The sequence below is a fragment of the Pinus tabuliformis genome, chromosome 9, assembly GCF_031772625.1.
Source record: "Pinus tabuliformis cultivar Carrire ecotype Pingquan chromosome 9, CPIR1, whole genome shotgun sequence".
Classification (NCBI taxonomy): domain Eukaryota; kingdom Viridiplantae; phylum Streptophyta; class Pinopsida; order Pinales; family Pinaceae; genus Pinus; species Pinus tabuliformis.
In genome coordinates this window covers 792821259-792845085 of record NC_142307.1, presented here as the reverse complement: position 1 = coordinate 792845085, position 23827 = coordinate 792821259, and the positions used below count along the sequence as shown (strand labels likewise).

The 23827-nt window shown below is 39.4% G+C and overlaps 1 protein-coding gene and 1 pseudogene across 3 annotated transcripts in view; one reads left to right on the top strand and one right to left on the bottom strand.

The window, feature by feature from the left end:
* LOC149151122 (P53/DNA damage-regulated protein) overlaps nt 1-14155 on the bottom strand; it is a 73752-nt gene extending 59597 nt beyond the window's left edge. Inside the window, exons 1-3 of one of the 3 annotated variants that reach the window (XM_089440784.1) lie at nt 13918-14155; nt 12020-12173; nt 11667-11931 (exon numbers count right to left, since the gene is read on the bottom strand). In XM_089440784.1, coding sequence (XP_089296910.1) covers nt 11667-11931; nt 12020-12103 — 349 coding nt within the window. In that variant the 5' untranslated portion in view covers nt 12104-12173; nt 13918-14155. The remainder of the gene's footprint in view (nt 1-11666; nt 11932-12019; nt 12174-13917) is intronic. The other 2 variants (XM_089440783.1, XM_089440782.1) reach the window with 2 other exon arrangements.
* Nucleotides 12190-13795, top strand: LOC149151123 (sulfoquinovosyl transferase SQD2 pseudogene; annotated as a pseudogene).
* Nucleotides 14156-23827: the final 9672 nt, after the last annotated feature.

Sequence of the window (23827 nt, the reverse complement as noted above, 5' to 3'; positions counted from 1 at the left end):
CTTTATGTACATGTGATTGCTAATCTATGGATAATAATAAGAAAAATAAGTAAACTGCTATAAGCATAGAACATACCATAACTTAACATGGTATCAGAGCTGAGGTGAAGACAAAGCTCGTGCAAGAGCAAGAGCAATCACCGAAGAGAAGATTGGCAAGGCTATCCTAAAAGAACTATGGGGTCCTCAACACTCTTCCCTGCTGAGGACAAGCTCCGTGAGAAAGTTGACTATCACAGATGGAAAATGTCTATCGATCTAACCTTAGAAGATCAAGGAGTGTTGGACCATGTGAGAGGCAATATTGTTGAGCCTCCATCAAATGCACCCGCTGCTGCCATGAACAAATGGAAAACCAGTGAAGTCAAAACAAAGAAGATCATCCAGGACTCTATCGACAAGCGCTTGGTGGCCTACATCTTCGACCTGAACACCTCCAAGGAAATCTACGATAGACTGGTGAGTTTATTTAAATTTAATGATGCAAATCAAGTTTTGTTTCTTAGAAATAAGCTAAAGGAAATTAAGAAGGGCAAAGATGAGAGTATGCAAGCATACTTCTTAAGAATCACCGAGATCAGGAACGATCTCCTATCTATTGGGGAGACTATTACTGATAGGGAAATGGCACTCACGACTCTTGGAGGATTACCATCTGAATGGTACGTGTTCAGGACTACTCTTCTGAACAATAATGTAATTCCTGGTTTCGAGGAATTAATGGCTAGATGCATCCAAGAAGAAACAAGGGTAGAAGAGCAAGAAATGCCCATGCCTAAAGGTCCTCCTGCTGCCTTTTCTTCTCATGCTAAGAAAAGAAATACTTCCGGGACTAAATCAAAAAGAAAGGCTGGACCTAAGGGTGGAAGAAAAGGACGATGTTACATTTGCGATAAAGCAGGTCACTATGCAAGGGAGTGCCCTGATAGAAAGGAGTCACACCGAGACGATACTCAAAATCCCTCTCATGGCAATCAAAGGAATGGCAAATTCAATAGCAAAGGTAAAAGGAGTGCTAGAAATCAAGGAAGAGGGCAACCATTCAAGAAGGCTAGAAATTCCAGGTATGAATCCAACATTGTTGAAAATAAGCAAGATGAATATTATCTACCAACTGCTCTATCTACCTCTGCTCCTTCGGACTCAATGGGAATTTGGCTCATTGATAATGGTGCCTCAAGGCACTTCATTGGTTACAAAGAAGTTCTCCATAATCTGATAGAGAAAGAAACTAACCTGGAAATTGTCCTTGGAGATAATATGAAATATCCCGTGAAAGGTGTAGGCAATGTCTCTCTCAAATTGAATCAAGGTAATACGATCCACTTACAGGATGTATTATATGTACCTGACCTCAAAAAGAACCTGGTGTCCATCTCAGCAATGGAAGACAAAGGCTACAAGGTAACCTTCAGCAATGGCAAGGTACGTATATGGAAAAATAATGTTAAAGATGCCTTCACTCTTGGGTTTCGAGTTGATTCATTATATCAGGTCAGTGGAAGTCCGCTAGGTGTCATGTCTTGTGACACATTTCAAGCCTTGATCGAGAAAATCGAAAAGAAGATCAAGATCTTAAGGACTGATAATGGGACTGAATATGAATCTAACGAGTTTCATGACTTTTGTAACGGGGCTAGCATTAAGAGGGAGACTACTACACCATATACTCTTGAACAGAATGGTGTGGTGGAAAGGAAGAACCGTACGATTGTAGAAGTTGTCCGTACCATGCTCCATGATCAAAGACTTCTGAAGTTTCTACGGGCAGATGATGTAACAATGCCCGATGTGGATGAACCCATGGATCCTATTGATCCACCTGAGCCTTCCTCGTCTAGAAAGAGGCCCTCTTGGCTTAGGGGGTTACTCATTGATGCTGAAGGACACACTGCACCCCGAGGAACCTTCTGTGAAAGTAAGAAACCTAATAGGTATTAGGGATACCTGACCATCATGAGCACGATCATACAAAATGAGGCTTCATCATTCTCAGATGCCATCAAGCATCAAGTATGGAAGGATGCTATGACCAAAGAATATGAGTCTATTATAAAGAATGATGTCTGGGAAGTAGTTCCCAGACCTCAGGACAAGACAGTTGTCACTTCTAAATGGCTTCACAAGGTAAAGCATGCAGCAGATGGAAGTACAGAAAAGTATAAGGCTCGTTTTGTCACTTGTGGCTTCTCCCAGAAGGAAGGTATAGACTATGACGAGATATTTGCACCTGTTGCCCGATATACCACCATTCGCTCGATCATAGCCCTTGAGGCTTCACAAGGATGGAACCTACATCAAAAGGATGTCAAGACCACGTTCTTGCATGGTTCGATCAAAGAAGAGGTCTACGTGGAGCAACCCGAAGGATTTGAGATGTATGATCGAAAATCTCATGTATGCAGGTTGATGAAGACTCTCTATGGGCTGAAGCAAGCACCTCAAGCATGGTATGAGAGGATCGATAGCTACTTGATGAAGCTGGGATTCACTAGGAGTGAAGCCGATCCTAACCTTTACTTTAAGGTTAAAGATGACAAGCCTCTCATACTGGTGTTGTATGTGGACGACCTCTTTCTAACAGGTGCAGACCCTCTCATTCACAGATGTAAGAGGGAGTTGGCTTTTGAATTTGAAATGAAGGATCTAGGATTGATGCACTATTTCCTAGGACTTGAAGTTTGGCAGAAGCCAGGGGAAATTTTCCTATCTCAAGGAAAATATGTGGTGAAGATTCTGGAAAGATTTGGTATGGTGGACTGCAAGCCCGTAACTACCCAGATGGAGCTTGACTTCAAAAAGTTAAGCGGTAGTGTTGTTGGACTTGTTTTGTGAAATGCCACCGAGTATTATCAACTCATCGGAGCATTAATGTTCTTAGTGAACTCCCGTCCAGACATATGCTTTGCAGTCAACACATTGAGTCAACATATGGTTGAACCTCTCCACATACATTGGATTGGTGCCAAGAATCTGTTGAGATATCTTCATGGCACAATCACTTATGGGTTAAGATACACTGTCGAAGATGTGAGACTACTTGGATATACTAATGCTGATTGTGCAGGCAGTGTGGTGGACCGTAAGAGCTCTTCCCGGTGCTGTTTCACTTTGGAATCTACTTTGATATCTTGGATGAGTAGGAAGCAGAAGTCGGTGGCTTTGAGCACCGCCAAAGCAGAGTATATTGCTGCTAGCATGGCCTCTTGTGAGGCAGTCTGGTTGCGATAGCGCTTCAGTGAGTTGTTTTGATTTACATTGGGTACCACCATGATCCTATGTGACAACCAGAGTGGGATTCGTTTGTCATAGAATCCTGTATTTCATGATCGCTCCAAGCATATCAATATCAGATACCACTATATTCGAGATATGGTGCAGCGAGGAGCAATAAGGCTCCAACATATCGATACAGATGAACAGGTTGCCGACATTCTGACAAAGCCCCTAGGGAAAGTCAAATTCCTAACTTTCTGAGAACAACTTGGTGTTGTTCAAAGACCCTCTAATGAGGGTCCTGTATGATGCATTGAGCTCTGGGAGCTCCGGGGGGTGCAAGGTACTTCTTGGAGAGACATATGACCACAAGGTGATTCACCATCCCCTGGTGGTATACATGTACACCCCGTGGCGACTATGTAGCAGGATGATTGGTTCTCCTGTGAGGCCTGGATGATGTGTTCTCCATGGCGATTGTGGACAGGATGATTCGCTCTCATATGGACAGGATGATTCGCTCTCTTGTGGGATAGGATGATTTTCTCTCCTGTGGACAGGATTGATTAGTTCTCCTGTCAAGGCATCCTACCCATGCAGTCTGGGACTCATGGGAAGTACCTCTCATCTGATCAATGAGAAGGGAAATGAGGATAGGGACCATAGTAGTACCAATGGACGCATCGATCTACCGTACTCCCTATGCTAGGATGACCTTCATTGATCTAGGATCAATGATACTGGTCTGGGACCAGTGGTAGGAAATGTACCCACTATGACGCTGACTTCAGGTCAGTTGAGACTGGTCTGGGACCAGTGGTACATACTCTGAGACTGACTTCAAGTCGGTAAAGGACTGGTCTGGGACCAGTGGTAGGAGTGGTACATACTATGACACTGACTTCGGGTTGGTTGAGACTGGTCTGGGATCAGTGGCACGCACTCTGAGACTGACTTTAAGTTAGTGGAAGATGATACTGGTCTGGGACCAGTGGTAGGAGTTGTACCCACTATGACACTGACTTTGGGTCGGTTGAGACTGGTCTGGGACCAGTGGTACATACTCTGAGACTGACTTTGAGTCAGTATGATACATCCTCGATCATTTCTTCCTCTTCATAATTCGAACAAAGCAGAGCAAAGCAGAACAGAACAGAGCAGAGCAGATCAGAACAGAACAAAGCAGTGCAGGCAGGATAGAGCAGCGCAAAGCAGGGGTCAAGCTGTACAGGGCAGTGCATTTGATGGATGAATAGTAGCGACTGACAAACAGATTGCAGATGGAGTTCTCCCTAGTTGAAAGGAAGTGTTAAAATTGGCAACTAGGGCCAAACTCCATGTGAGTCATCTTATTCATGGCTGATAATATTTTTATTAGATTCCTCTCGTCAAGAGGTGTAGGATTGATCTAAAGACCATCCGATTCTGATAAGTATTTATGGAGATATGAATTTATTTTGATTATGGAATAATTATCAAGCCGACCTACAACTCATGTAGGCTCAGAAGCCCAACATGTCGCATCTATTCAAACATCAATAGTTGTGTATAAATACAGGAGGCCTTTTCCTCATTTGCACTCACTCATCTCATCACATCTCTCTCTCTCTTGCACAGAAAAGAGGCTCTTCTCTACTACGCAGAAAAGAAACTCTCTCTCACACATGTGGAAGGAAGGACGCAGTTTTAGGGCAGCAACTGCAGAACCAAAGTTTGACCAGCGTTGACCAGAAGACTCCCTTCTCAGAACTGCGTTGTAGGTGAATCTAGATCTCCTCTGAAGGCCGCATTTTTTGGTGAAGGAATCAAGCCGATCCGACAATTGGTTTGCAAGATATTGTTTGCCCTAGTTAGGCTAAACTAGGGTTTATTGCTGCTGATGTAAATCAGATTTATGTACTATTTCTCTCTGCTGAATTATTGAAGATAAAGGAAGATTTGATCAAAGGGTTTCCCCACATTGGGGTTTGTCCCTAGCTCGCCGCCACATCTTGTGTCTCTTGTCTTGGCTTGTTTTTTGTCGATCGTTTAATGTTCTATCTGCACTTTACTTTATGTACATGTGATTGTTAATCTATGGATAATAATAAGAAAGATAAGTAAACTGTTATAAGCATAGAACATACCATCACTTAACAACCCTAACCTATATTTCAAGGTTGAGAATGACATGCCTCTCATTCTGGTCCTTTATGAGGATGATCTCTTTCTAACAAGTGCAGACCCTCTCATTTATCAATGCAAGAGGTAGTTGGCTTCCAAGTTCGACATGAAGGACCTAGGATTGATGCACTACTTCCTAGGCCTAGAGGTCTGGCAAAAGCCAAGTGAGATTTTCCTTTCTCAAGGAAAATATATTGTGAAATTGCTCAAGAGATGTGGATAGTGGATTGCAAGTCTGTGTCTACTCCTATGGAACTCAACTTCAAGAAGCTATGTGGAAGTGTTGTTGGGCCCGAATTGAATATAGACAACTTGTAGGGGCCCTAGTGTTCTTGGTAAACTTGCGTCCTGACATATGCTTCCTTGGGAACACGTTGAGTCAATTTATGGTTGAGCCTCATCACATACATTGGATTGCTACTAAGAATCTCTTAAGATATCTCCGGGGCACAATCTATTATGCACTGAGATACACTGTCGGGAATTTGAGGCTGCATGGATATGACTAGGTTGGCAGTGTGGTGGATCGTAAGAGCACGTTTGGATGTTGCTTCTCATTAGGGTCTGCTTCAATTTCTTGGATGAGCAGGAAGCAGAAATCAGTTGCACTAAGCACCGCTGAGGTCGAATACATTGCAACTAGTATGGCCTGTTGTGAAGTTGTTTGGATGAGAAAGCTCTTAGTGAGCTATTTGACCACATGTTGGATACCACCGTGATCTTCTATGACAACAAGAGTGGGATTCATTTTTCAGAGAATCCTGTGTTCCATGACCGCTCCAAGCACATTGATATCAGGTACCACTTTATCTGGGATATGGTACAACAGGGAGCAATAAGGCTCCAACATATTAGGACTGATGAGCAGGTCGCAGATATCCTCACAAAGCCCTTAGGGAAGTTCAAATTCTTAACCTTCCGAGAGAGACTTGAAATTGTGGAAAGACCCTCCCATGAGGGTCCTGCTTGAGTTGAACACTGAGCTTTGGGAGCTCCTAGGGGCTTGGGGTACTTCTTGGAGCTATGAGCGACCATAGGGTGAGTGGTTCACCTTTTCCTGTGTGGTGTGCTATGTACAAGGTGAGCGGTTCACCTTCCCTTGTGATACCCCATAGTGACATGTGTGTAGGGTGAGTGGTTCACCTTCCCCTACAATTGACATATGCATAGGGTGAGTGGTTCACCTTCTCCTATGGCCTATGAGCAGGATGGGTGGTTCACCTTCTCCTATTGATGCCCCAACATACATCCTACCCATGTAGCCCGAGACTCATGAGAAGTACCTCTCATCTAGCCAATGAGTTGGGAAACGTGGATAGGGACCATAGTACTACCGATAGACGCATCGTGTATTGTCGTACTACTTATGTCAAGGATGCATGGTGTTCAACAACTTGATCTGGGATCATTTGAGGTTCTATCTCTAGACTGACTTTTGTCAGTGGAAAGTGGTAATGTCTGTGACTCATTCTCGATCGATTCTCCTTCATTATTACTTCATGGTTGAGCAAAGTAGAGATGAGATGATAGAGATGATACATGACGACAGGATGGCATGATGATCGATGACCATTGACGACAGATGGATTGGCAGGTGGAATTCTCCCTAGTTGAGAGGGAGTGTTAAAATTGGCAACTAGGGCCAAATTCCACCTTGGGATAGCTCATTTGATGGAGATGATGATTACATTAGATTCCTCATTTCGAGAGGTCCAAGATTGGTATAAAGATAATCTCATTCGGACAAGCAGAAGTGTGATTTTGAATTTATGCCCCCACACGTGCAAATTTTTCAGGTCGACCTCGTCATCATGTAGGCTCAAGAAGCCCAACGGATGTGTCTCTTCACCCACAACGACTTGTATAAATACAAGAGACCTCACACATCATTTGACACATTCATCACTCACATACTTCTCTCTCTTAATCTGATTGGTTCGTACAACATTAGGCAACTTCTCTCTCTCTCACATGTGTGGCAAGGAGGACGAGTTTTCTGGGCAAATTACAGACCGAAATTTCAGAGTTCTGGGACAGGTTTGACCAGTGTAACTGAGGGTTTGTTGACCAAGTTTGACTGCATTTTTGGGGCCAAAAGTTCGATTTTCCTAGGCCACATATCTGGGCACAAAAACCGAGAAATCCTAGGTTGTTTGACCTACATTGACTGGAGGGTTGGCTGTTGTTTGACCGCAGAAAACTACAATAGTGTTCTCTCTCCTTTGACTGAGTTTGACCAAGTTGTTTTGCGCTGAATTTGTCCTCCTGTTTAAGCCAAGTTTGACTGAGGAAGATCGAGTTGCTTTGAGGATGATTTGTTGTTGTTTTGACCAACGTTGACTTTCTGGTGAGGATTGAATTTTGACTACAGTTGACTGCAAATATTTACAGGGTTGTTTTGACTTTGTATTGGACAAGTCAATTTTACTTTTGTACTCTCTCTCTCTCTCTCTGTGCAGAACTTTTGATTTAATAATAAGAAGAATTGATCAAAGAGTTTTCCCCACATTGGGGTTTTTCCCTGACATCTACCAAATCTAGTGTCCTCTTGTCTTGGCTTGTCTTCTGCATTTTGTTTCATGTTCTATCTACTTTTATTGTCAATGTGATTATTGTGATTGCTATAGGAAATTGGAAGTTGTTATTGGGCTACTAAGGAACATTGAAGTAAATTGTTCTAAGCATAGAACATACAAATTGTTAACTAAAATTAACACAACAAGACCAGAAGAAAAGGACAAAAATCAAGGATAAGAAGAAAAGAAGCAAGATCGAAGTTTTGGACCTCTCTCTCTCTTTTGTTAGGGTTTCTAACATTGTTGGGCAAGTCGATGTTCCTGGAAAAGTTGTTGAGGTCGAAGTTGTTGGAAAGGTTGATGGGGTCGAAGTTGCTCAGGTCAAAGTTGTTGCTGGAAGGTCAAAGTTTGTTGTTGTAAGTTGTGTAAGGAAAGCTCATCAAGAAGGAAGGTTGACTTGGTCTTGGAGAGGTCTTTGTTAAGGGTCTTAGATCTTGGAATTCTTCATTTGAAGATTCTATAAGAAAAGAAGAATTCTTGCGGTTTTTCCTCTTAAGAGGAGAGGTTTTGTCCCTGGCTAGCAACCTACATTTTGTGTCCTCGTCTTGTTGATTTTCATTGTTTGGTAGTTGTTTTATGATAGTTTTTCCTCTTAAGAGGAGAGGTTTTGTCCCTGGCTAGCAACCTACATTTTGTGTCCTCGTCTCGTTGATTTTCATTGTTTGGTAGTTGTTTTATGATAGAGAACACAATAATAATCAAGTTAAAAAAGAAGTTAATCAAGCTAAGTAAAAAGACATCACAAGCAGCTATCAAAGTAAGATAAATCACCTAATTTAACTGCCCTAGATTTCTCAACATGGGATCAAAGCTAAGGTGACAAGACAAAGGCAGCTTGAAGATCATCAATTGAAGAAGGATACATAAGGGCCAAGCACAAGGAGATCATCAAGAAGGACTAATCCACTCATCATCTTGAAGGAAGGGATTAAGGAGCATCAAAAGGGACTACCCATCTCATCTAGAAGGATCAACACTTTGTGGAAGAAAAAGACCTCATAGACCCTTACTCATTCGAAGAAGGACTATATATTTGAAGCCATCTTAAATCATCATCCAAGGAAGCAAAAAGAAGTGTTGCCACCATCATCAAAGAAATCAAGGTGATCTCCCTCACATTGAAACAAAGATCACATCTCAAACATCCTTGAAGAATATCATCAAGAAGGCACCAAGTTGAAGATATTATTATCTCGGAGTATCTTCACTTGACAAGTAAATATATTTATATTTATGTCTGAATCTACCATCAAAATGACTTCATTCTGAAAGGAGAGCAAAAAACTAGTTGGGTCATCAAATATCCTTGCATGGAAGAAGAGGATAGACTTGATCCTCATATAGAATGAAGTTATTGAATATGTTAAGGGCCCAATCTCCAAACCATCTCAAGAGCAAGCTCAAGTACTGTCGAAGTATATGAAAGGGGAAATAAGGGCTCAAAGAATCCTCATAAAATCAATCAAGGATTCCCTCATCCCTTATGTAGCAAAGTTGGAGAAATCAATGATAAGCTGGTGGACCTATTTTCTGTAAGCACTCTAGGAGGAGTTATATCATTGAGAACTGAACTATGCAAAATGAAGATATCAAAGAAAGAATGGGTAGCCTCATACCTTATGGAGGGTATCACAAATAAGAGATCAACTACAAGAATTGGGAGAAATAATATCCAATAAAGAAATAACCACCGTTGTGCTCAATGCACTACCTGATGAATGGGGAAACTTTGTATCAAGTATCTATGGAAAGAAGGAAGCCACTCCATTCAGTGAACTTTTTTCATTATGTAAGACTGAAGAAACTAGGTTGAAGGTGAAAAGCGATGTTGGGGCAAATGAACAAGTTCAAGCATATGCTGCCATGGCCATGAGAAAAAGGAAAGTTTGGAGAGTTTGATCCTCGGAAAAAGAAGAAGATCGATATGTCAAAGATACAATGCTATGAGTGTAATCAATATGGGCACTTTAAGAGGAATTTTCCTAAACTAAAAAAGGAAAACAAGAAAAGAAAAGATAGAAATGAAGCCCGTGTCACCGAAGAAGTGGAAGAACCTGAAAAGAAGAAGACAAAGGAGGAGGAGGTAAAAGACCTCTACTATGACTAAAATATACTTGAGTTCTTTTCAGTTTTGTAGAAGATAGCAATCATGATGGAAAGCGTCACAAGCATTTGCATAATAGGGATCATCTAGATCCTCCACTAGAACCTTTATAAGAAGGTTCACCTCTACCTGGAAGAAGCAAGTTTCTCGCTGATAGCCTACAGTCCACCTTGTGTAAGATCCACTGGAAAGGTATGGTGACGAAGATGTGCAGCATGTTGAAGTTGTTTGAAGTACTTTCATCTTCAAACAAGAAAAGGACGCTGCTAGAAGAAAGTCTAGATGACCAAAAGAAGGAAAAGGTATGCATATATTTGATAGAGTCATGTCATCATATAGTTGTGGATAACTTGGTTGAATTGCTCTATCTCATGGGCATGATCAAAGAAGAAGAATCTCTTCCATCAGAATGATGCATGAAGGCATGTAGACAATGTGACTTGAACTCTTCTACATATTGATAAGATGAAATCAACATAATATGTCTTCATATGGAATATGAAGTGGTTGGCAATCATGGTTCCTATGTTGAATGAACCATGTAAAGAAGATCCTAAGGAAAGCAATATGTGAAAAGGATGAAAAAAGAGTTTGTGGCAAGATGCATCTAAGATAAGGAATCAACATCTGATATTGACTAGAAGGACTAGCTATGACATTTCCATGGAGAAGGTATGAAGACCCTAATAAAGTCTGCTAAGGAACGAGACCCTTGACATTGAATGTCTTGGAGATGGATTCATACATGTGCAGGATGTTGATGTTGCAGGATGTTGATGTCATGACAAAAGGCCATCATAAAAAGGTAACTTTGATTTGATGTTCATTTTTTATTTTTAAAATCATCTGGTTGGATTGGAACAGGGCTACTGAAAGAATCTAAGGAAAATAAATCAAACTGCTACCAAACCACTTTTTAGGTTATTAAATCCTTGTAAATAGACAGTTGACTAAGTGCCACACTGGTTACCGATCTGTTTGCACATATAATGTTATACAGTACTCAGATTATAACAACCCAACCCTTGAAAGTTATCAATGTAAATTTCCATTGGTTGAATGCTTTGGATGTAGACAAAACACTTGAAAGTGGAGAGATCTTATGTCTTGATAAAGGATGCATCCTAGATAAAAATAAGAATATTGCACGCTATTGACTTTGATTTGGAAAATTGCATATACATCACTCCATATATGTATATCACCTAAGAATAACACAGATTTATTTATTACCATTAAGATGTCAGTCTTTGATTATATATGTCTCTTTTGCAGGGCAGCTATTGCCCTGTATATGACCAATGACAATCCTTAAATGCTTCCACACAAACCTTCATTTAACCATTCAGAACAGCTTCTTAAATAAATTCCTAAGTAGCTGGTACAGGGATTCCATGAAAAACATACAAGAAGAGCTGCTTAATGTCTTTGCCAACCTATAACTTTGGAAAGTGATTAGCTGAACCACTCTATGGGTAAAACAGACAAGTTTGTTAGGAATGCAAACAGAGATTGTGACAAATTTTACCACTAAAAGCCAACAAATTGTTTTGTTAAGCCCTTACAAAATTCAAAAATGCAAATAAGTGCTACCTCAAAAAGCATACCTTTCTCTAAGTTAACATGAACTGCATGGAATGGTAAGCGTGCAAAAACATCTCCTCCTGCAAACACCATCCATGTATTTTCTCTCGAATCATAGTCTCCACATGTTCTACAAATTTCCTTCACTTTAGGCTCACTTCCCTCGATGTGTTTCATTACTAGTGATTCATAAGGTGTGGGGACGCTGCTTTTTGAAGTGCGAGCTTGTTTTCGTAATGCCGTCAGTGCCTCTCGATTGCTATTCCTGGCCTTGTCACACTCAACCAACTGTTTCCAACAAGACAAGAACATAACACAGATCTCGAATGTTAAAAATTAAAGCTGACCAATTTTGAATTCCAAGAGTACTAATCACCTCTTGTCTTGCCAAAAGAAGACGCTCAGCCTCAATCTCGACCTCCATAAGACCTTGTTGTAGACGCTTGACACCCTCGTCCATTTTGCTACAGTAACCAACTGAAAATTAGGACTTCATATTAATTACGAAGCACTTTGGGCTGCAGAGGATACTGAAAATCAGACCTTAAGTCAGACTAGTAAAATACTCAAGTCTTGAACTGCTCAAATAGAAGTAAATAAAAGTGTAAATACTAAACATAAAAATGAATTCTGCTCAATCTGATTAAGTAGCATTAATCTAATTTGACTGTAGCTGCACTGCATTTGTTTGCAAACTTCTCCCCTGTTCCCTGGCAAGGCAAAACTTGATTCCAGAGACTTGTAGATATAATACTTGAGATATCATTTGAGAACTATTGTTCTGATCATTAATCATCAACTTGAGCTGCATTATTTTTTTATTGGGTTTAACCTGGTTAGCATCCTATTTGGATCTTCTTAAGTACCCTGGTGGAAAACTTTGGAGATAGCCCTCCAGATATAGCTCCATATTATAAAACTTCGGAAATAAGGCTCATACCCCACCACACATATACAAATCAATATTTTATGATCATGTGGCGAAAATAATAATAGTAGTATTGGCAGTAAATGCAAGCGGAACCCTTGAGATGCAATTGGGAAAGCATCTAATGGACAATGGACTGAAAATCCATATATCCCTCTCCCCAGGATTGAGCTCTTGATTAACCAATACATCTATTACCTTCATGTATCTCTCTATTAGCCATATTTCCTGTTACCCCCTAATTTGGAATGGTTTTGATATGGTCGATCAGGTTCAAATTTATTAGAAGAAATGGCTTTCAGAATGAATACGTTCCCAAATACACGTTCAACTGGCTTGTCAACAATGTGGTTAATGATCAAATTTCTTCACAGAGCTGCAGACCTTATTCTGGTTATGTCAACTGTTATTGCTGAGGAATTCAACGTTGCTAAAGTATCCGCAGCATGCAAAATCCGTCTTTGGCATCACGGTATTGATTCTGAGTGTCTCATCCTCGTTATAAAAGTCATGAAACGAGGACTCGCCTTACAGATGGTGAACCCCATAAGCCCCTGATTATACATGTTGGACGCCTTAGAGTTGAAAAGAATTTGCGTTGTTTTTTATAATGCAGATAGACTACCTGAAGTCCGACTTGTATTTACAAGAGATGGACCGTAGAGAAAGGGACTCGAAGAAATGTTTATAGGCATGCCAAATGTATTTACTGGTATTCTGCGTGGGAAGGAACTTTCCAGGGCATATGCAAGTGGGGATGTTTTGTTACCCCTTCAAAACCTGAAAACCTGGGCTATGTTGGTCTGGAAGCTATGCCTTCCGCTGCCCCCATTATAGCGGCACGTGCAGGTTGGATACCTGACATTGCACATCCTGAAGAGGAACGAGAAATAGGCTTTAAGGGTTGCTTGTCTGAAGTTAAATCGCTACTTGAATCTCCTGAACTTCGGGTAAATGTTAGTCAAACTTGGCGGGCAGAAGTTGAAGGGCATGAATGGCGAGCTGCTACTAAGAAAGCACAAAGCTGCAATCTGGTTCTGGCGGAAATTATAAACTGAAAATTAGAAAATCAGCGTTCTTGACGTTGACAAAGGGAGCCCTAGACAGTCCTTAGTCAGGCCTGTCCATTGTTAATTCTGCAATGATTCGATTACAGACATAACAAACAAGTTGCCTTTACTAGCCTCTGGGGTTCAAGTTAATTAGCTCTCCATACGACCACCATCAACAGAACCAAAAAATAAAAAAAATCAAAATCAAAAACTCAATAGCAGCATTAATGGCAACAAAAACATCACTGCTTCCAAACAAATGGAGTATATGGGCCAAAGGCTAAAGATATTTACTCAGAATTATAACCAGAGCATGTAAGGCTGAAAGTTATGGCCACTAAAAGAGCCCGTCGAGGGGAAACAAATGGTCGCCTGGACCAAAACCCGCCAACTGGCAAAAAAATGTGACCTTCAAGTGTAGCCGGGTATTATAAACCAAAACGGTAGTGAGAAGAACGCCTTAACGGTATGAAAATTGTGCCGGAGCCACTCAACCCCTCGAAGGAAAATTAGGAATGGAATCGGTCTGTTTAAAAAGGGCAAAATAAATATATATATTATTTTTGGTTGTGGGGTTGGCATTTTATCTTTTCCATTCAATCATCCCCTTTCTAAATGTTTCTCTCACCTCCTTTAAGTTTTTAAGGGAATATTTGAATCTCAATACTGTTTAAGTGGTTTACTTTATTGTATATGAAATTTATGTAAAAATTGCAGATTAAATTAAAATTAAATGTTTTTTAAGGTAGTTTTATTGGTAATGGTCATGCTATGAAGTTTATGTGAAGTGTTGGGAGCATGAGGGAATTGGATTTAAGGCTTTTTTAAAGTGCGGCTATTACAGGGATAGCATTCCTTGGCCTAGCTAGAGCAGCGTTCCCGGGGCCAGGCAGAGCTCAGTCAAAGAGCAAATAGAAGCTCCGTCTCCAGCTAAAGGAATAGTAGGTTGGACCCACATTTCCCTCATTTTCATAGTATTTTTATGTTTTTTTGGGTCTTCATCTCAAAGCATCAAACTATAACTCTCTAAAACCAGCTCGCTAATTCTTTGTTACCAAGAAAAGTTTAAAGTCAAAAATATTTTAGGATGGAGACAAGGGGGTCCAGTGCAGAAAAAAGCACTTGTTTTGGTGGAAAACAGGCATCTAGGAATCTCAAAAGTAGGGGACGTTATATCAAATAGTTGGGAAATGGTAAATGGATTTCAAATGCAAATATCAGGTTTCTTTTTAAGGGGGCTTTCGGAGGAGGGTTGGTGCACACCCTGTAACCACACTTTCTGAATCTTGGGAGGAGATAGGGAGTCCTACTCCCACACTCTCGTGGAGAATATAAGTGGGACTTGGAGTCCCCTTTTACCCGGGTTGCCTCAAGCTAATACATTTGGCATAAAGGAAAGGTTGATTTTTGTGAATGAGAAGTAGTACAAGGGGATTTTAAGGCGCAGCTAGACCAAAAAGTTGAAACAACCACACAGAAAAAAATATTCACTTGGATCTTACCCAAATTAGCTAAAAGTAATGCAAGTGTTACGACCAAATTACAGCCATTAGTAGAGGAACAAATAGGGTTGAGGATGGTCAATGGTAAAAACAAGGTGATTTAATCGACACGTGAGGGGTCTAGTCTAAAGTAGGGTGAAATCAAATTTACACCAGCAAACAGAGAAGAAAATCCAAGGACACATACAGCGCCACAACCACTCTATTGCTATGGTCGTCTGAGCTCTATGTAAGCGAACTCATGAGCATGAGAAAAAGAATAGAGTTCATTAAGCTAAAAGGATAACTCGATAATCTCAAGTTAAACAAAAAAAATCAGATGCTAATCAGAAACTTGAAAAGGAAAACAAAATCCTCAAAGAGCGGGTAATAAACTTGCAAAGCAGTATGGAAAGAGGGTAGCAAGAGTTGGTCACACTGAAACAAGAATTAGTGCAAGCGAAAGTGGTAGAGGAAAAAGACACGGGATAAGGAAAATTAACAAAGAAATTCAGATGGAAGAGCTTCAGTCAACAATTCCAAACATGGAAATGAGAGAAAACAAGCTAAGACAACAAATAGAAGAGGCCAAATCCTGGGCTCAAATAGTAAAGGAATCATTGGTGGAGCAAAAAGAAACCATGGAGAAACAAATCAAGAGGCAGATAAGAGAAGAAAAATATAGACAAGACAAGGCAACAAATATCATCATCAAAGGTTTGAAGGACTATGGAGAGAAAGAGAGAACATATATTTTAACAAGGGATTTTCTCAAGGACGAATTGAAATGGACAAGTTATATTCAACAAGCAAATAAGATAGGTACGAAATCAGAAAATGGAAGGAATAGACATGTGAGAGTTACTTTAAGAGGTACAGGAGACAAAATAGTTATCCTAAAAAATAGGGGGCTACTTAGAGGCACTCACATTTACCTAGATGATGACTTGACATTGGACCAACAGGAAGAACAAAGGAAGGAATGGGAGAAGGTGAAATCAGCAAGAGAAGCAGGAAAGTGGGCGTGGCTGAAAAATGGGAAAGCCCAAATCAGCGAGCATTTAGAAAGTCACAAATAGGGATTTGGGCCCCCCCAGAGGTATCTAAGCATGGTAAGTTGGAATTGTAAAGGTTTTCCACGGAGGAGAGGTCCGGGATTGTGGCCCATAACAAAAGGGAAATACATCATTATACTTTTAGAAACTCGTGAGCATGAGGGCTACAGGGTTCCAGCTTATGAAGGATTCAATAAAATTTCAGTGTGGAATGAAGAAACAGGAACAGGTAAAGGACATGGAATGATCACAATTCTAATAAGAGAATCATGGAGCAGAATAGTAAAAGTGGGAAAAGAAGAACCAGATAAGCAATTTATATTGTTGAGGATAATTAACAACAAAGTAACATTCAGGTTGGATGCATGCTACTTTGCCCCAAAAAACTCAAAGTTTTACAAGAAAACAAATTTAGATAATGAAGACCCTTTTGTTGCTTTAAAAAGAGATATTTATGCCTTCAAGATACTAGGATATATAGTGTTAATTGGTGATTTTAATGCTAGGACAACAAACAATCATTTTATTCAATTAGGAAGTGATGAGAATATGGACAACAACCCTCTTTGGTTAGAAGAGAATGAGGTTCACGCGTGGAAAAGGATCTCTCAAGATGGGAATGGGAGTGTGTCCCACTTTGGCATTGAGTTGTTAGGCTTATGTAGACTATACGACATGGTCATTTGCAATGGCTTGAAATCTTGGCAAGATTCGGTGGCATCACATGTAAAACTTACAATGGTCAAAGTGTGGTGGACTATGTGATATGCTCCGATAGATTTATTTCCAATTTGTCAGATTTTAGGATTGGGGTTTGTCCTATGGAGATGAATTCAGACCATTTTCCCTTCTATATTAAGTTGGGTGTTTACATAAGTGGGATACAAGAAATGCAGACCCAACAATTTCAAAAGATAGCACGTGCAAGTGGAACAATCCTCATGATCCAAGAAAATCAAGAGCTCTTTGTTGTTGCTCTAGAACAACACTTTCAGGTGACACAAAACAACACAGATGCCAAAGAAGATAATGCAGAAACATAGTGCTTTTGCAGCAGTATGTTGATCCCTCTAATTCACAAAGCCTTAGAGGTGTGCAAAAGATCTCGACCGAAGAAGAAGGTCTCAAACACTTTTCCAACTAATCCTTGGTATGGTGAAGAGTGCAAGGTTGCCAAAAGGTCACTTAAGAAGGAGACAAATAGTGAAACCCTGAAGAAGTATAAAAATCTGATTAAAACTTAAAAATAAAATTACGTGGTTGCTAGAAGGAATGAATTAATTACTTTGGGAAAGTACAACCCCAAAGGTTTTTGGTGGGAGCTACAACAAAAGACAAAGGAAACAGATAATAATATATTAGTTGCGTAGTGGTTAGATTATGTGAAGCTTCTCTATGAGAGAGATTAAGAGAAAAGTAACCCCCCCATAATCAACACTGCAACCGAGTAATTCTCAATGGAGGAGGTCAATCGGGATATAAATAATTTAGCAAGTGGTAAGGCGCAAGACATTGATGGTTTGCAGGCATAACTTTTTAAAGTGGGGTATTGATACCTTAGCCCCAATCATTAAAAGGATATTCAACAATGTCACGCAAGGCAATTTTCCAGTGGAATGGACTACGAGCGTGGCTATCCCTCTTTACAAAAGCGGGGACATCAATAATCCCTCTAATTACTACACTATTATGGTCAATCATCCTCTTCGAAAATTATTTGGGAGCATGTTGGAGTGTAGAATCGGAAGCTGGGCAAAAAAAGAGGGTAAAAGAGCTAATTGGCAAGTTGGTTTTAGGTAAAGGCTCTCTACCATTCATCATTTCATCACTCTTAGGCACTTCATCGAAAAAATTTGGGACGTCCAGGGTGGGGAGGCCTTTTGTTGGTTCATTGACTTCAAGAAAGCTTTTGACATTGTCCCTAGAGATAAGCTTTAGAGAAGAATGGAAGAGCTCAGAATTCTAAGGGAGTATAGCCCAGTTGTTCATAAACTTTATGAAAAAGTTATCAAAAAAATCAGAACTAAGGAAGCCTTTTCTAAATGCTTTGGTAGTGACATTGGGGTTAGGCAGGGGTAGCCCCTTCCCCCACACTTTTCGGTTTATATATTGACAAGCTGGAAGAATGGATGAACAACACTAGTGGAGAGGGTGTTCAATTAGCAAGATATGTGGTGACGTTGCTTCTATATGCAGATGATCTTATTCTAATTGCAAAATTTGCTCATGGTTTGAGAGAGAATTTGAAGGCATTAGAGCTCTTTTGTCAAGAGGTGGGGATGCAAGTAAACACTAGCAAAACTAAAGTCATGATCTTCTCTTTGAAGCAGAAAAAACAACAAGTTAGCTTTGTTTTTTAGGGAAAGGCCTTGGAGATAGTGGAAGAGTACAAGTACCTAGGAATTATTTTTCACAACAAACTCAGTTGGGATACATGCAGAACTAAAAGGATTCAACGAGGGTGGAGATCTTCTTACCTTCTTCACAATAGATGCAAGAAAGCATAGTTATGGGATTGGAAAACCAATCAAACTCTTTTTAGATTGTTAGTTACTCTGGTTGTCCTCCATGGGTGTGAAGTTTGGGGGAGCAACATGTCAAATCACAAATGGAGACAGATAGAAAGAATTAAAAAACACTTAATCACTAGTAACCTCAAAGTCAAATCAACAGTCCAATATGAGATCTTGTTGACGGAAGCTAGTTGTTTCCAATAGAAGCTTTAGTAATCATTCGTTTGTTAACATATTTAAAAAAGGTGGATGGCATGGATGAACACCATTGACCCAAGTTGATTGTAGTAGGAGAGTTAAAGCGTAGAAAGAAAACATGGAGGAAGCAAAATGACAAGTGGATGAGAAAATGGGGAATCAATTAGCGGGACTGTCCTAATTCTAAAGTGGATATAAAAAATTGGGTGCTAGAAAAATTTAGGACCACCATGTGGGAAAAATAGGTTAGTCGTAAAAAAATGATATATGTCAATAATTTCAACCCAACATGGTTACATGATGAAAAGACCTATTTGAGTGTCATAATAAATGGAAAGGTTTAAATTTTAATAGCTCAGCTGAGGACCAGATCCCATCATCTTAGATGTGAAACAGGTAGATGGGTAGTTCCCAAGGAAGAGCGGGAAGAAAGAACTTGTGCCCTTTGTGGGGAAGGAGCGGTTGAAACTGAATGGTGCTTCATTGTGGAGTGTCTTGCCTATGAGGACATCCGTAGTCAATTTGAAAGTGACCTGAAAGTGGACAAACTATGTGAGCTATTTCCGGAAGGAAGGTTGCACAAGACGACAAACTTTTTTATCATGATTCATGCCAAGAAGGATGTTATAGAGAGAAACTTGATTGTGTTATGTTTTATTGGTTGAATTTTTGGGTCCCTTAAACCATTTTGGTCTCGTGGATGTCATTAAAATTCTTCAATTCAATTCAATTCAAACCCCCTGACTAGCTGTGTGGGTCGTGTGTTGGGACACACATGAATTCACCTAAAGGTATAGTGCGGTTGGAATCAACTCCATGTCACACAAGTGTGACCCTAGTCTAATTGTCGATTCCTCTAAATACAAAAGTGGATATTTTTTCCAAATGGATTGTTTGTTCAAATTGATGAGTAGCCAACATGGCCACATGGTCCATGAAGCATGTATGTTGCCACGTGTTAGCCACTTGATGATCCTCGTGTAATTTTCAATTGCAACCTCCATCTATCATTGGGTTTGGGCTCAAGTACATTTGCTTTAGAAGTGGAAGGTTGTTTGCATAATGTTAATGGTACATGGGAAGATCACAATGAGAATTGTAGTAATGAACATTGCATGTACCTAGATCATTATGTCAATCTAGTGCATCAAACTCACTAATAATTGGGGACTATCGATACCCCTCCATTTCGTATGTTGGTCTCCATGGATCTGATGTATCAGTTGCTCCATTTCTAGTTCTATTATTAGGTCTCCTTCTTGGAATTCTCAATAAATGGTTCCACAAGGTTCTTGCAAGCACTGAGTTGTTGTCAACCACTCTCCTCATAAGGCTCTATTCCAATGGGATGCAAAAGCTATCATTTGTACCTACAAAGACTTGACCCCCCTGAATCTCTAGCGTTCATGAGGTTGAGGAGGATACCAAAGTTCACAAGGCTTATACAGAGGACCCAATGATAGATCAAGCAATAGTTGGTTTCCTCTCGAATTTGGGCCTTAACTGTAGCATAAACATGACATTTTAATGACCATCAAATTATATTGACATACCAAGGATTGTGTTGCCCATGTCATGCTTGTTAAGGACACCAAAGTACTAGAATCACCTATTGATCAACTTGTGTTCTTGGCTCATCCGTAAACATGGTGGCATGGTCCAAACAATACCAATAGGGTCTTCTTTGGACAACCCCATCACTATTCCCATGAACTAGACAACTCGTAAGGGAGATGTTCTAGGTTCGTCCAGCCATGGTCCTTAATTTACTTTGGGATGATTCCAATTTTGTTTTTTATTTTTATTTTCTATGCTTCATCTATTTCCTATACCCATCATTTATGGTGGAGCAAATAATTTTTATTACCGCCCTCGCATTTTCAATTCTTCTACAATTTTTTTTATAAATAAAAAGTTGTCATTTTATTATCAACTTGACATTATACAAAACTATTGGCAGTCATGTTTGGGCTTGTTTTTCCCCAAGGTAGGCCTAGTTCTCTTATCTTCCATTAGATAATTATTCCAAACTCATGAAATTTCACTAAGATAAAACGATTGGCAATCGTGTTTGGGCTTGGTTTCCCCCACAATAGGCCCAATTATCTTACCTTCTAATAGATAGCTTTCCTAAACTCGTGAAATTTCACTAATATAGGTAAAAGCACTTGTTTTTAGACTGCCAACAACCACCCCCCCCAGCAACTAATACATGCGCACACATATATAATTCAACAGATCAACAAATTAAACCTTTTGGCTTAAAGACAAATTAAATAGTATATTAATTAATATAATTGTTGCAACCCAATTCAATTAAATATTGATTTACAATATATTTTTTAACCATAACTCGACAAATTGTATATTAAAAATATGTACAAGGCATGTAACAATACCTCACATGTCCATCAAAGAGCATAATGAGCCATAGAGGTAGAGAATTTTGATTTGAAACGAACCATAATAGCCAAAATTGGGAATGTTCTTCTCTTTACAATTTAGAATTATCTATTGTTATATGAGTATAAATCTTCCAGTAACTTTCCAACAAAAACCAAATTTTTTGTTCCATTGGGTGCTAGTCTATTTGTTTGGTTGTATCACTGATAAGTCCCTCTTGTCCTCTTGGCCATTCTCCCAATCTATTGGTAGGTTGAGTTTTGGGAGCTCAGAGGAACCTACATGTAGCCGATTGATTACTCCATTTGTTTTCATATTTCGAAAGGCTCCTTGTGCTTCTCGGCATGATAATATTCCAATTCTTTAAGGGATCGAGTATTCATTTTTCTAGTTATTAACCACCAAGTACCCTTTTTCTAATCTAACTCTGTGATTCACTAACAAGTCGACCCCTATGTTCTTATGTCTTAGAATATGAAAGGCTTCATATTGTTCAAGTTTATGAAGCAAGTCTCTTATTCTTGCAAGGAGAGTCTTCAATTTCAAATTATTTGGGGATGAGCCTTCCTGTAAATAAGAGATGAGAAGAGAAGAGTTCCCTATTACATTTAACTTGATAGCTTTCAATCATAGTGCTTAGAGTGGACCTTGATAAAGGCTACAGGTTTATGCTTGATTGTTTGACGTTGAATCCATACCTTAAGAGTATGAAATTTCTCTTTTTCCTCTGGTGTAATATATTACCTTCTCCCCCCTTCCTACCACCCCTGGATTGGATTTCAAGACCCAATCAAACAACAACATTGAATGAGTTTTTCCTAACAACCATTCAACAAATTCCTCCTTTGATAGTCTAAGCTTTCTTGTATTTTTTTTTTTGAATCTCGTTTTGATTTGTTCTTATATATTGAAACCTTGAGCCCATGTTTCCTCCATATTATTCACTTCCTCAACAAAAGATGAGAAGGAATTGTGAGAACTTAATGCTTCAATTATAAGGGAGGAGGCTCTAATGGCAACCTCTAAAGGGGATGAGAGTTTACTTTGAAAAATAGCTTTATTTCTATCCAACCAAATTTTCCAACATATAATATTAGGAAAAGCCCACCAAATCCTTTTTAAAAGTAGTTTGCCTTATAAAGAACCTACATAATGCTTACCCCGTGAATCAAAGAAATGTATGATATTTGATGGCCATAACATTCAATGGATGATGTTTTTTAAAATGCATTCCCATACCTACTTAAAAAACTGGCAACCAAAGAATAAGTGGGTTATCATTTCTTCTTCTTTGCACAAAGCACATCTTGAAGGCTTTATTATTCCTCTGTTCCACATAGATCCAATTGCCAATTTTTTTTATTTTTTATTTGTGGGCTAACATCCAACAATAAAATATTAATTTGGGGAAAATTATATGAGTTCCATAAGTGAAACCACATTATTGATTTGGGTGGAATACCATCCGAAAAAAGGAGTGTGCTATACCCAAAACTTACCATGTATAAGGAATGACCCCAACCTCTATGATCTTTTTCTAATAAGGAGATGGGTTTGCAGCCAGACAACTCAAGTTCCAAATCCTGCACTAGAGGAGACAAAGGAGGAGGTGCCTTTCCCGAACACTTCTTTGTATTCTAGCCACACCGATATATCAAACAATGTGATTTTTTGTTGTTACAAAAGCCAATTTCTAAGAGGATTAAACTGATTCCAATATTCAAGGGGAGAATTCCCCATAATGTCGGTAATCTAGTGTTAGGTCCCTATAGCACTAGTGTAACCCCTTATTGTTATTAGTACAACCCCCTTATTATACTATTGTGCCCATGTAGTCCTCATATTGTTATTATTGTGCCCCATAGAAGCCCACTATTGTTATTATTGTGCCCTTACATTATTATTATTATGTGGGCTCTAATTATATTATAGCCCCTTAGACTCCTATATATAGAAAGGAGGTCTTGTCATTTGTATCATCCAAGAATTGTTCGTTTCTGTAATGTAAAGGAGGTTGTCCCCTCAAAGAGGCTGAATTCTAAGGCGTTAATCTATATTTTCTATCTTTTTGTGAGTTGGTTTCATAACATTTGGTATCAGAGATTTGGATTCCAGGGTTTCACTGCTCCAAACAGGTCATAGTGGAATTTTCACTATAACTTTTTTTTTTCTTCTTCTTTTTCCTGCGACGTTTTAGAAGCTAAAAAAGAACCCATTTGAGATGAAATTTAGCTAAACCTTGGGTCCAAATTTTAGATCTTGTCTCGCTATATTTTAGGATATATGATCTGAGGAAGTTAGGGTTTTTGCAAGCTCCAGAATTTCATCTAAAACAAGTCATCGTGGAATTTTCGCTATAACTTTTTCGCTACGAAGTTTCAAAACCTAAAAAAAAACCCATTTGAGAAGAAATCAGTCTGAACCTCGGGTCTGAATTTCAGATCTTGTCTCGCTATATTTTCGGATATATGATCTGAGGAATTTAGGGTTTTGCAGACTCCCGAATTACATCCTAAACAGGTGACCTTGGGAAAATCGTCATAAATTTCTCTCT